The sequence below is a fragment of the Phoca vitulina genome, unplaced genomic scaffold, assembly GCF_004348235.1.
Source record: "Phoca vitulina isolate PV1807 unplaced genomic scaffold, GSC_HSeal_1.0 scaffold8, whole genome shotgun sequence".
Lineage (NCBI taxonomy): Eukaryota > Metazoa > Chordata > Mammalia > Carnivora > Phocidae > Phoca > Phoca vitulina.
Window position 1 is genome coordinate 23,827,234 of NW_022589711.1, and position 13,730 is coordinate 23,840,963.

Consider the following 13,730-nt stretch of genomic DNA (forward strand, 5'->3'; position numbering starts at 1 on the left):
ATTCATTTTCACAAGGCAGAATTGACAAAGACAGCATAACTATGACAGGAAAAATAACTTTCACAATGGTTATCCTAGGACCAATCCATGCGCCCTCACCAGTAACTCCAACATCACCAAATCTTTCTCCTTCTCCAACACCATCAACACCATCATCACTGTCAGCTTCTCCTCCTCCTCCTCCTCCTCCTCCTCTAGATGGTCTCCACCAAAGTATAACTGACCATAAAAGACAGAAGCCTGTTAATGTAATTTTTGAATTTCAGTTTTATTTCAGTGGCGAAGAAACACTGGAATTTGATCTTACTGCTCCTTTGTTTGGCTGCTGATTTATCTAGGGGATTACTCATAGAACATGTGTTCACTTCCTCTGAAGAGGCTAAGGTCAGATATGTTAAGCCAGATACAAATTTTGGTATTTTTCCAGGAAAATAACAATATTTTTTTAAACTACTTAACCCTAGAGAAAACAGAACATTAAACATTTAAATAACAATGAATTAATACAACAAAGAACACATTCTTATTTTAGGCTGCTCTAAACTTCAATTGTTTTTTTTTTTTTTTTTAAATAAATACATGCTCGTGATATTGATTACATGTGACCCCGCAGCCACCCCCATATTTTAGTCACATTACTAATATGTAATATAAATTATCTTAATGATTGAATTGTATTACTCTAAACACTGCGTGACTTCTAAAAATACTTTAACAATACCAAACACGAATGCACAAATATGCCACAAATGCAGAGCAATGTAACTTTCATTACAATCATTATAAACTCTGAACAGTTTATATTTTTCCAGTGAGCTTTCAAGGATTTTTTTTTTTATCACTGTCAACAGGTGAGTCTGACTATACTTCCTCTAAATAAGTGTCATTTCTGTCACATCTTATACTGCATCTGTGAGATCTTATAATAAATCAACTGAAAAAAAAAGTATTTTAGAGTAGAAAGGCACTCAAAGGAATAACTTGCAAGAATTAATACATCCTATTTCATCTGGCTACAATGAAGATTTTTTTTTTTTAAAGATTTTTTTTTTATTTATTTGACAGAGAGAGACATAGCGAGAGAGGGAACACAAGTAGGGGGAGTGGGAGAGGGAGAAGCAGGCTTCCCGCGGAGCAGGGAGCCCGATGCGGGGCTCGATCCCAGGACCCTGGGACCATGACCTGAGCCGAAGGCAGACGCTTAACGGCTGAGCCACCCAGGCGCCCCTACAATGAAGATTTTTAATGCCATGTTTAGCACTGTGAATTTTTGGACTGAAGTACCATTATCAGTCTTATAAGATTTTTAAAGTTGCATCACTACAAATCTCAAATAAATAATTCAGACTACTTTAATTTCACTCATTTTTTATTTTAAATACTACATAAGATGGATATGCTCTGCAAGCCTAAAGAAGGTCACTGTGGCAATTTTTAGAAAAAGAAATAGCTCCCAGCTTCATTCTTTTTTAAGCTCAAACTATTCTCTGCATGTGTGGTAATTTACAAAATTGAATTACATGAAGGAATGTGAGATGTATAAATCCTCTTTAACCCCCACCAAGCACACACCCTACTTAGAACATAGTGGTTAAGCAAATGAGCTCTGGAGTTAAGAGAATGAATTTAAATGCCCTATCCACCATTCACTGTGACCTTCAAGAAGTTATTTATTGCTGCTAAACCGCAGCTCTGTACAATGGGGATACTAACAATTCAAACACATAGGGTAAAAATTAAATGAGATATTGTATGAAAACACCTAGTATTGAGGGCCTAACCTAGAATAATGCGCTCAATAAAGACGCTTTGTTTGAGGGTACTAGTACAGTCCTAAAAGACCAGAAAGGCTTTTGCCCATCACATGTAGACACAGGGCATTTGGCCACAACCTAAAGTAACAGAACAATGGTCCAGTGGAAATTTACATCAGCTTTAAAGTTTCAAGCGCAGTGTCTTGTGAAAAGTATAAATCTATGAGAAAGTAATTGTCATTCATCTTCTCCCTGATGACCTCTACTTTCAGTAACTCTCTCAGGAGCACAACCTGGACTTTATTTTTTGCCATTGTTAGAAACACTCCCATCCACCTGTGAAAACTCAAAAACTTTAAAGTCTCATTCTGCTGGTCAGTCTCCTGACCTTTCAGTGCTCTTATACCCACATACTTTCTGTGAACTTGACTTCTTTCTTTTCTCCCCATCTGCTAATCTTGTCCTGGCCTTATGTTTTTCCCTACCCAGCCTGGACCTCATGTCCAGTATTAACTATCTCTTCCGGATACCTTACTTCCTAGCCACTGTGCCCTTCCTGAGTATCTGCCTGCCAAACCCTCAATCCTGGATCATATGATCTCTCTTTGCCAAAGAGCTGAGCACTACTGAGGAAAAAAAAAAAAATCACAAAGTCCAGGGGGATAGGTGCCAGTCTCAGATGGGCACCCAAAGCCACTCAGTATTCTTTTACTCGGTGGTTCTCAGATTTTGTCAACATTAGAATCACCTAAGGGCTAATTAAAGGTTCTCAGGTCCCCCTCTCTATCTCCACAGATTCTGATAAATATGTCAGAAAAACCATCTTATATTTGGAAATCGGTTAAAAAAAAGAAAAGGTGAGCAGCACATCTTTTAAATGTCACAGAAGCCAAAAGCTGCCAAAGGATTATAGAGCAAGGTAGTTAGTTGGACTTGCTATTTATCACTGTTGAACAGTCCCAGTTTCGGTTACATGTTAATGTATAGATTGTTGTCTGGTAGAAATGTAGATCACTTCTGTACAGTTGAAAAGATAATTCCAAAGGTTACTGTTTATGACCCTATTGGCCCATTAACGAGATTTAGCCATCTAATCTAGCAATCATATCCTAAGATTATAAAAACCTAGTTTCTCAAATATTCTCTGGACAGGATTTAACATCTTACTGGTTCCCTCATTAATGAATGAATAAAATCTTTGACATGTGTTCATTTTATATTTGCAAGGCAGGTGTAATTTTGCCTCTTTTGCAAATTATAACCAGTAAAACAGCTCTATAGTGCTGCCTAGGTTTTGCTCTTTAACAAATCATAAAACGCTAACAATAACAGCAATCACAAAATACCACAAAAAACTCTTTCCACCAGTGTCCCCCAGTAACTACCATCTTCTTGCTCACTTTTCCTTTCTTTTAAGAGAAATTTCTTCTAGCCTCCGTAATTGATGTCTTACTTCTTTGCCTCCTGTTCTAAGTTTCTTTTTTTATTATGTTCAGTTAGCCACTGTGTAGTATATCATTAGTTTTTGATGTAGTGTTCAATGATTCATTAGTTGCGTATAACAGCCAGTGCTCACAAGTTTCAATGCACTGCAATTCAGCTTCCAAACTGCTATGGGTTGGATTGTGTCCCTTCCAAAGAGTTATGTTTAAGTCCTAATTTCTGGTACCAATGAATATAACCTTATTTGGAAACAAGGTCTTAGCACATGTCATCAAGTTAAAATGAGGTCATACTGAATTAAGGTGCACCCTAATCCAATGACTGATGTCCTTATAAAAAGAGGAAAATCTGAACACAGACACAGGAAGGACACTATGTTACAGAGGCAGAGGTTGGAATGATGCAAAGGAACTCTGAAGATTAAAATTGCCAGAAGCTAGGAAGAGACAAGGAAAGATCCTCCCCCAGCATCTTCAGATGGAGAGCATGGCCCTGCTGATACCCCAATTTCAGAATTCTAGCCTCCAGAACTATATGACAGTAAAGTTCTATCGCTTTAAGCCACCTAGATTTGTGGCAATTTGTTATGGCAGCCCTAGGAAACGCAGACCTACCTCACCAATGAAACTATTCACTAGGGCAGCCAGTTTCCAAGCTGCCAAAAGTCCATGGATACTTTTCCACCCTTATCATTTGTGATCTTTCCATATTATCTGGCTTTGCTGACCCTTCCTTCCCTCCCATCTTCCTTCCTTCCTTTCTTTGTATCTTCCCTCCCTCCTTAAAATTCTTCTTCCCTGGCTCAGTTCTTTGAACTAATTGCAACTTCTCCTGCATCTTCATGGACTTACCTTCTTAATACTGACTGCTGATGCTGCTGTTCAGGTCTTCCCCCATCCTGTGTATTCTACCAGGGATATCTCCCTACTCCGACTTTAGTTACCACAAAGTCTCCAACCTTTCTCCTAATCCTCAAACCTGTCATCTACTTATATATTAACCACCTCTGTTCATACTGATTCACTCACCAAAAATTTACTGACTACCCAAACAGATTTGATCCCAGCCCTCACACATTCTAGAAAGAGAGGTGAGTTCTATTAGGAGATATCCTTGCCTAATATTTAAATCTAGGTGTGTCAGACTCCAAAGTCTCCGTACTTGCATAGTCCACCAAAGTATAAAATAGTGAAGACAAAGAAAGCGCTCCAGTTTTTCAGAGTAAACACAAGCCAAAACCAAAAAGGAAAAAAATCTGACAGTTTAAATGATACTTTCACTGGAGCAGAGACCAGGCTGCAAGGAAATCAGCATTTAACAAGTATTCGCTGTGTGCCAGACACCAAGAAAAGGAACAGCACAGATGTAGTCGACTTGTTGTAAAGTTCATCACTGAAAAAAGCAGAGATATAAGGTACTAGAAAGCAGACAGCTGAGAAGAACGATGCACAGGAGCCAGTGGTATTTTGAGCATGACTCCAGGTACGGAGCCAAAAACACCACTCAAATTTAAATTATACTAAACCTAACTTACATTCCCTGATGAAGCAGAGTTCTGGACAAGTGGAAGAGCTGGTTTTAGGAAGAAGGAAAGGAGGCAGGCGGCAGCTCCACTGTGCAGGGATGCAAAGCAGGGCAGGCGTTCAGCTCTACAAAGTGGGGCAGTCACAGTGCTCCTGCTGAGTGGTAAGCCCCACTGGAGATCTGATTAGTAGACCTCATTTGTGTAGATTTAGGCACAATGGCCACATGACTGTCTCCAGTAACCTTGAGCTATCCAGAATCAGAGAAGACAGGGGGGACTGGCACATGAGCCACATTTGGGATCTGTCAAGGGCAAGGGGAAGAGCATCAAAGAGATGAGGGACCTGGGAGGCTGGGATGAGAAAGTGTCCAGAGGTAGACAAATGCACTGGGTGAAGGCAGAGGAACCTAAGATGATGTCTTGCTAATACTTCAGGTACAAACTTCTGTCTGCCCCCCAACAGAAAGTCCTCCAGAATCGCGTTCCCAATGATCTTTCCAGCCTTCATTTCCCATTAGCTTCCTCTGACACCAGATGACTGAAACTACCTGATCATTCTCCAGGAATTGGAGCTGTCAAAGAAAAAGGAGGCAGGCAACTACCAGAACCACAACTGGGGGAACTCTGGTAATACCAGAGGTGGCCATCTAAATCAGAGTTTAAAAGAGCAAAGGAGCACACCCAACTTGCTGACACTGATTTAAGCTGTTACTGTTCTTAAAGATGACCTATCTGACAAGAAGGGCACAGCAGTGTTTTCTAAGAAGAAACCATGGCCATGTGCAGAGTTCTAGTGGAAGGACTCCTCTCACTGAGGGAGCAAAGCAGTCTACCTCCCAGAGGGCAGCTGGGAAACACTGGGCAGGATGTTAGGCCCTGAGCAAGTAGGTAGTAAGGTTCAAGAGGGGGCTCTACTCCCATGACACTGAGAAGCCCAGCCTGGACTGCTCACTGTGAGGAGGAGACAACCGACAACAGCACGAAGCGTGTGCAGATGCCCAGAGACTAACATCAAATCATGTAGCTGGAGCAGCACCTTCCCTCCAGAAATGGGTTCTTGATTCACATTTTTTGAATGACCGACATCATGCTAAGTATTAGAAATAAGAAAATGAGTAAACTCTCTGCCAAGACAAATAAATATCTTATATTCAGTGTGATTAATGAATGAAAAGAAGTAACTGAAAAGTCCCGTCTGGAGATGAGTGTGTGATGATGGTTAAAGAACTCTTCTCAGGGATAATACCCAAGATGGGTTTTGAAGGAAGATTAGGAATTTACCATGCAAAGAAAGAAAGAGCCCTTTCTCTTTAAGTAGAGAAAATAGCATATGTAAAGAAGTCAGTATAGGGAACAAGGAAAAAAAAAAAAAACAACAACAAACCACACACACACACACACACACACACACACACACAAACCCACATGAAATTATACTTTAGAGCAATAAAAAGTAGCTCAGTCTTACACATGAACTACAGATAAAAGTTGAGGGATGCTGGTATGAGATTGAGAGGAAGGGAGAGACCAGACTGTGAAAAAAATCACATGTATAATATGCAAAGGAATTAGGATTGTATCGTACAGGTGATCAAGAGGCTGCCAGCCACACGGGTCCAGGAAGGCAGGACCCCAGTACTTAAGAACCATGGCCAGCAGTAACCAACCAGCCAATATCTGCTCCCAATTATTAGGCAGGAGCAAGGCATGGGGCTCAAGAAGGAAGCAGGAAGCCAAGACCAGGGGCTTGGAGTCTTGCTACTCATTGCACCAGGACAGGCTTTTACACTCCCATGCTTTCCTGACTCCTTGCTGTTCTGATGCTGTGATCTTCACTTCTCAAATGTCTGTCTTCCCTGTGGACTACAAACCTATCAATCCTTTAAAGCTCACTCAGTCAAAATCACTTTATCAGCAAGGCTTCTCCTACTTCCTGTGGGCTCTTCTTCCCTTCAAACCCACAGCAATAAGCAACCTCCCTTGCTTATTTTTATCTATAATTCAACTTGAAGATAATTATTTCCCCAACTAGACTGTAGGTTCTCTATAAACAATTACAATGTTTTACTCTAGATGTCTCAGGACTGTACTGACATGCGCACACATGCCTGGCAGCTCAGAGCTGGTACTTTATGCTGCAAGTTCTTAACGAGAGGATGATAAACAGTACCAGCATCTTTTCTTTGATCAACCAAGCAATTCAGTTTTGACTGCACACTTGCATGCAACCAGCTCAACAAAAGCCTCGCAAGAAACTTGGCCCACTCTGAGAAAGCAGCTGAGGGAGGCTGCACTTTGGCGGTCTTCCCCATAATTCAATTAGCTAATCAACATTTTTCTTCCAACTACATATCCTTCAGAGTGCAGGCTAATCGAGTAGGTAATATTTTAGCAAACTTTTAAGATCACCCCACTATCCCATTTGCTTCAGTGGAAACTGGCATCCATTAAATACTAGTTTATTTGATATCTGTATTTTCTGTCCTCGTGGATTATATTGATTTAATCCACATAATGATCTGGGAAATTAACATTATGTAGGTTTCTAAGCTATTATTTTGAACTGAAATACCTTCTTAAAGATCCCACCCTAAATGAAGAATTTAATCAAATGGACTAAAGAAAATACTGTAATAGCAATTCCAAACAATAATTACTTCATAAATAATGTCTTATGATGAATTTTTACATTTTGAATTTTTTTGCTGTATTTTTAAGTATGCTGTGTGTCTTAAATTAGCCTACACAATTAATTTCAACACAGTATGTCTACAGAAACACAAACGACTAAAATTATAACCATGTTAAGATTTTTATGTAGGTGTGTGAATATGGAATAGGAAGAAACATAAAAATCGTAAGTTGATAGACTAGGGGGTAGAACTGTGGGTAATTATCAATTAAGTTTTTGGTTTTGAACAACTATAATTATCTGTACAATATTTAAAAAATAAAGTGGCAAGGCCGTGGTAAGGTTGTAAACTGAATCCATGAGCCACACAAGAAAAACTGCCAAGTTGTCTCACTTCTTATTTCAACAATCACATTTCACTATCTCTATGAAGCTTTTCCTAATCCCAATAATTTTATGTCATCATTCTACATCCTTCCAACTAATCAAGAACTTCAAATGGAAACTATCTGCATGCATTCAATTAACGCGCAATATTACCATCTGAGCTTTCACATCCTAGGTTCATTTTGTAAAGTATAATCCTAAACTTAAAACCGTCTCTATATACATGTAGCCTTTCCTCATCATACTATAATCTCATAATTTCTTTTTGGAAATTAATTCATTTGTCATTTTCATGGCAGCACTGGTACTTTCACTTATACCAATTTCACGATCTTAAGGTTTTTTTTTTGTTTTGTTTTGTTTTTATGTTGGTCTTCTAGAATGAAGCTGAGATGTTCAGACAGAATTATTAACCATCTCCAGTGGGAAATAATATTTCCTCTTCGCTTCGCGGAAATATACCTAAAATCAATGACCTATAATTTTACAATTAACTTTTCATTTACAAGTTTTAAAAATGTGGATTTTAAACCTAATCATTAGCACATGTGGAATTTATGTTGTATTTCTAATTTTCACTGGGAAAAATTAATCAGAAATATAGCAGAAAAAGGATGCTTTGATTTTTGCCTCTGAACAAAACTACATGTAAGAGGCCTAATGTTTTATCGGACCAAGAAAAAACAACTGAAAATTCTAAATTAACCTAATGTTGATATTAAAAATAATTACAAATGTTCATAAGGGAGATGTGTCCATTTCTGACAATTCACAAATATTATTGAAAAACTATTTACCTGCATCACAACCAAATAAAGGCATTATTTGACAGAAAACAAGTTTTCCCCACACATCAGTTCTGACACCATTGTGAAATTGAATGATTAAGAATGAACTTGACTGGTTTCATAGATTTATTAGCAAATAAAAATCAATACCTTCACAAGTATTTCATATTAATAGGCATAAACAAGTCAGTCTTAATAAACTGTAAAAATTGGGGTGCCTGGGTGGCTCAGTTGGTTAAGTGACTGCCTTTGGCTAAGGTCATGATCCCAGCGTCCTGGGATTGAACCCCACATCAGAATCCCTGCTCAGCAGGGAGCTTGTTTCTCCCTCTTCCACTCCCCCTGCTTGTGCTCTCTCTCTCACTCTGTCAAACAAATAAATAAAATCTTAAAAAATAAATTGTAAAAATTAATTCCCCGATATTTTACCACATTCACATAATAATGTAACCCAGAAGGCAGCCAAGCCCTCCAGGACATGAACTAGGAAGCTGAGCTCCTGAGATGAAGGGACACAAATTTCTAGTCAACATGTAAATCGGGGACACAGAATCGTTCGTAGTAGACTCTCAACTTCCTATTAAATACATTTATTACAGTAGCAAACATACAATCAGCATGATAAATTTGACCAACTTAAGTTTTTCAGACGTGTTACAGAAAAAAAAATGCTTTCAACAATAAAAAGATTTTGAAGATGAACTCAACATCAAACTTAGAACTTAAAAATATAAAAATGTAAGCTGTATCTAAAACACCATCATAGTACAATTAAATGTGAGGAAATACAATCTATTTATAAGTAAATGAAACAATATTGGTTAAAATACATCTCTGTTATGAAAGGCTGACAAATTTTCAGACCAATGATAAATTTTATTCTGAGCCAAATGAAAAGAAAAATCACTCTGTCAGCAGAAAATCTGCTCAGGAATAGCTATGTATATAGCATTATAGCTGACCCTTGAACAATGCACGGGTTAAGGGAGCTGACTCCGCGTGCATAGTCAATAATCCATCTATAACATTTGACTCTCCCAAAACTTTCCTGGTAGCTTACTGCTGACCAGAAAACTGACCAGCTTTACAGGTAACAGTCAGTTAACACGTATTCTGTATGTTACTGGTATTATATACTATATTCTTATAATAATACCTAACTTTTTCAATATCATAAAAGTATTTCTAGGCTATGCAGTTCTTCTGCGAGTTTTTTCAAATTGTTGTAAATCTCCGAAAAATTTTCTATTATATTTATTGGAAAAAAAAATCGGCACATACAACTGGATCAGCACAGTTCAAATCTGTGTTGTTCAAGGGTCAACTGTAACTGGAATGAGAGTAACATCTTCTGCTACTTCACAATGATGTCTGAAAGATTTTTTAAAATGCCTGAAGCACAGTTCTCCTTTAGCATATACATTAAATGCATTTCTACCTAGACTGGCTAAAGAAAGAAAAACCTAAATATCACAAAAAAATTTTTCACAGCTTATATTTTGACTATATGTTAACTGCAGAAAATTTGGAAGAGCATACAGAAATTACCCATAACTCTACCACCAAAAGACAACAACTATTTTATTATTTCTTTTCAGTCTTCTTCCTAAGACTTCTTATAAAGTAAAAACTCCAGTTTGTCACTTAACACTACAATATGTAGACACTCCCATTATTAAAAATTCTACAGGTGTTTTAAAACACTGGTTCTCATTTTGAAATGAGACTTCTTTCCAGCTTAGGTGAGGGAATACCAATGGAACCCGAAGCATATGTCTGTTAGATCAGTTAAGACTGGTTGAAAAGCAATTCCACTACAGACTGCATCAAGGTCCTTTGGGTAAAAAATGTAATTTTTAAAAATTAGGGAATTGAAATCGCACACAATTCCTGAGTTTCCAGTGATATATACCTAACTGGTTCTTATTTATCAACCTCATAAACTAAAAATTAATAATGATAATCACTTATAGCTATATTACGCTTTTCCATTTACAAAACTCCTATGTACTATCATTTCATTTTTGTTAGGCTACGAAATAGGTATGTATTCTCATATCACTGATGTAGAAAACTGAGGTACAAAGAAATTAAATGACTTAACAAAACTTACCCAATCAACTTAAATGAACGAGAAATCAGAGGTCTTTTAAATTACCATCATTTCTATTTGTTTTAATCTACACTGTTTATATAAGATGTAACTGTGAAAGAGACCATATATTTGTTAATGCTGTGCTAAAAACTGAAATTACACCTTGAAAGAAAATAAGATAATATTGCATGTTAATTAGGCCAGGTTCGAGAAATTCTGAAAATTAAGGCAACTGCCTCATGTGGGGAGACATATAACTGATTCCATACTGTTCAAAGATTTTTTTAAAAACATGATACAAAAACTCTCAGTCTAGAAATAAGCAAAACAGTATTCTGCTTATGAAGTTACATTCCTTTCATATCAAGATACCTTATATGTTTTGTGTCTCAGTTCTCTATGTTTGAAATGGAATAACACTATCTCAGATGGGTGTGGTGAGGATTAACTGACTTAATACACATACATCACTTAGAAATGTGCCTGCCACAAAGTCAGTCCCAATTAGTGCTGGCCGTATGTAAGCCTTCTTGTTATTTTTTGTTTCTCTACTAGAAGGAAAATACAAGCATACAGTCTAAAACTTCAATGGGGGGAAGGATTTCACACTTTAAAAATAAATTTAAGAATTTATTTAAGATGATGATCTAACTAAAAACCTGAATGCCAAGCATCTAAATTTTAAGTTACACTATGTAGAAATGTGCCTAGAGCTAAAAGAGATTAGTCTGCCAAATATATATATTTTTTATTGTTAGATTGTACTTCCACATGCCTGTCAAAGTTTCAGCGTCTTCATAATGACAGGCTTATGGCCATGATTCCACACTTTACTGAAAACCATATGAGAGCAACATTTCAGCTGGACTTAAACATGGAGATCAACTTAAAATAAAAATCTTCCCAGCAATAAGAAACAATCCAACCCATATCCTTCTCACTGCAATAAAGAAGGAAATGCAATGGAAAAATGTGTTCAATAACTGATGCCAAACTGATTCAAAAATTGCGGTTCGCTGCCTGAAAATAGTACTAAAGGGCGGAGGAGGAATCAGCCTTGCATTCTCTTTCCATTATGATGATTATTCAATAAACAGTTTTGCTCAATTCTGAAATAGGTATTTCAAGGGCTGTGGATGGAAAAAAAGTTTTGTCACTTTCTGGAAGGGCTTACCCTTTCAACTCGGAATGCTCCATCTGGGAACACAGCACGCTGCCTTAGGTCAGACTGTCTGACCCAGGCAATCCAGACCACCAACAGGAATAACAGTAAGGTATCATAAAGGGCATGTCCAGAATCCAAGACTCAAAGCTAACCAGAATCAATGTCATTCGTTTTTGAACTTGAGCACTTTTCACAAAAGGCAATTATCGCCACTTGCCTTTAATTGGTTTAAGATGCTATGTAATTATCTTGCCTCTCTACTCTGTCCATCAGTGTAGCCTAACTTTAGGGGTCGCACCTCCAAAACTTCTCTTTTTCCTCCCAAAGATTTTCCCCAGAAGAATCCAATACCAAAACGGAGGCCTTCATAGCAGGGTCTCGCTTCTCTCTTTTCAGAAAAACCAAAGGCCTTGTCAAAAAGTAAAGCCGCGCCAACTCGGGGGACAACAGGCGGAGCCCACCTTTGCAACTCAACCCAGCGAGCGAGTGCTGGGCCAGGTCTGGCCAGGCACCGAAGCGCACCGCACCTCCCCCGCGCATCTGCAGATTCGGCTCACGTCCCGGAGACCCGACATCCCAGAGGTTCCCCCTGCGCCCCCACCGTCCCTGGGGCTCCGCGCGCCGCGCATTCCCCGGGGACCACTCACCTTGCTGGGCTCCGGCGTCCTCGAGCAGCAGGACCAGGATAAGTAGGAGCAGGAGGAACAGAGGCATGGGGAAGGAGGAGGAGGAGTTGGAGCGGGGAGGGAGAGGGCGGGAGAGGGGTAGCGCGGCCCGGGCGGGGGCGGCGGCCGCGGCCCGGACTCGGAGACGGTGAGGGCTGCGCCCGGCTCTCACCACCGCCCGGCTCCCCATCGCGGTGGCCGGCAGTCCGCCTGCATAGTGCGGGCGCCCCGGGCGAGGAGGTGGCGGTTCCGGCGGGAGAGCGAGAGGCAGCGCGCGCTATGCCCCGCGCCGGGACCCTCTCTGCCCCTCGCTCCGCTTTCGCCTCCTCCTCTTTAGTTCCTTCCCTCAGCTCCCTGCCCCGAGACCCCCAGACCAGAACGCAGGAGAAGAGAGGGAAGGAAGTGGGGTACTCGAGCCGCGAAGGGCGGCTGCGGAGGAGCTAGGGGGACGCGCCTCCCGCACCGCGTTCCTCAACCCGACCCCGGCTCGCAGCACACGCCCGGGACTCCGGTTAGCTGGCAGGCAGACCAGCCGCCCGCTCCCTCGCGCTCCCTCTGGCGCGCATTGACCACGCCTCTTCGGCCCGCCACGGCCAATCCCCAGTTGGCTCCGGTCCTTCTCCCTCCGCGCCTCCCAATCAACACGCTCTCTCCTCGGTCGGCCCGTTAGCTCCCCTGCCCACTCCTTGAGCTCAACCGCCCCTCATCTCTCTCCTCCAATCCCCTGCAGCCTTAGCAAAGCGTCCCACCCGCCTCCCCCAATCCGGGTTCCGCCCCCAAGCTCGGGCCCCCGGCAGCCCCGCCCCGCCCGCGCGCCTGTTATTGTTGGGACCGCAGCCGAAGCTGATGTCGCTTCGGCAGCCGCTTGCTCTGGTCAGTGACTTCCGGGACTTCCCCCATCCCGCTCTCCTTGCTTCTCAGGCCCAGCTTGTTCATTACTCCTCCCCTGCCTCACATCAGGCCACTGGAAAGGGTGGGAAGCCAGGATCCTGGATGGTTTTAGCTGGGAGCTGAGGCTAAGAAACCTTTTACAAAAAAATAGAGCGTATTTTTTTTTTTAATTAAAACTACAGCCAGTTGTTGCAGCAACTCCGAGTTAAAATAAAAAAATACAGTGTTCAATTTTTAAAAATAAAAATACGTATTTCTTGTTTCCTATGCCTTTTACTATATCTACTATATTGGGGGCGGGACCAAAAAAAAAAAAAAAAAAGCATGTAACAAGATCCATGCCCCAAAGCAGTTTAAACCTAACATCCTAACGTTCATTCAGCCA

General features: G+C 40.5%; 1 protein-coding gene across 2 annotated transcripts in view; it reads right to left on the reverse strand.

Moving 5' to 3' along the window:
* DCBLD2 (discoidin, CUB and LCCL domain containing 2) overlaps nt 1-13,018 on the reverse strand; it is a 106,346-nt gene extending 93,328 nt beyond the window's left edge. For both annotated transcript variants that reach the window (XR_004299779.1, XM_032406396.1), the window contains exon 1: nt 12,437-13,018. Coding sequence is in view for 1 of the 2 variants with exons in the window: in XM_032406396.1 (XP_032262287.1) it covers nt 12,437-12,644 (208 nt within the window). In the remaining variant the exon portion in view is untranslated. The remainder of the gene's footprint in view (nt 1-12,436) is intronic.
* Between the last annotated feature and the right edge of the window lie 712 nt (nt 13,019-13,730).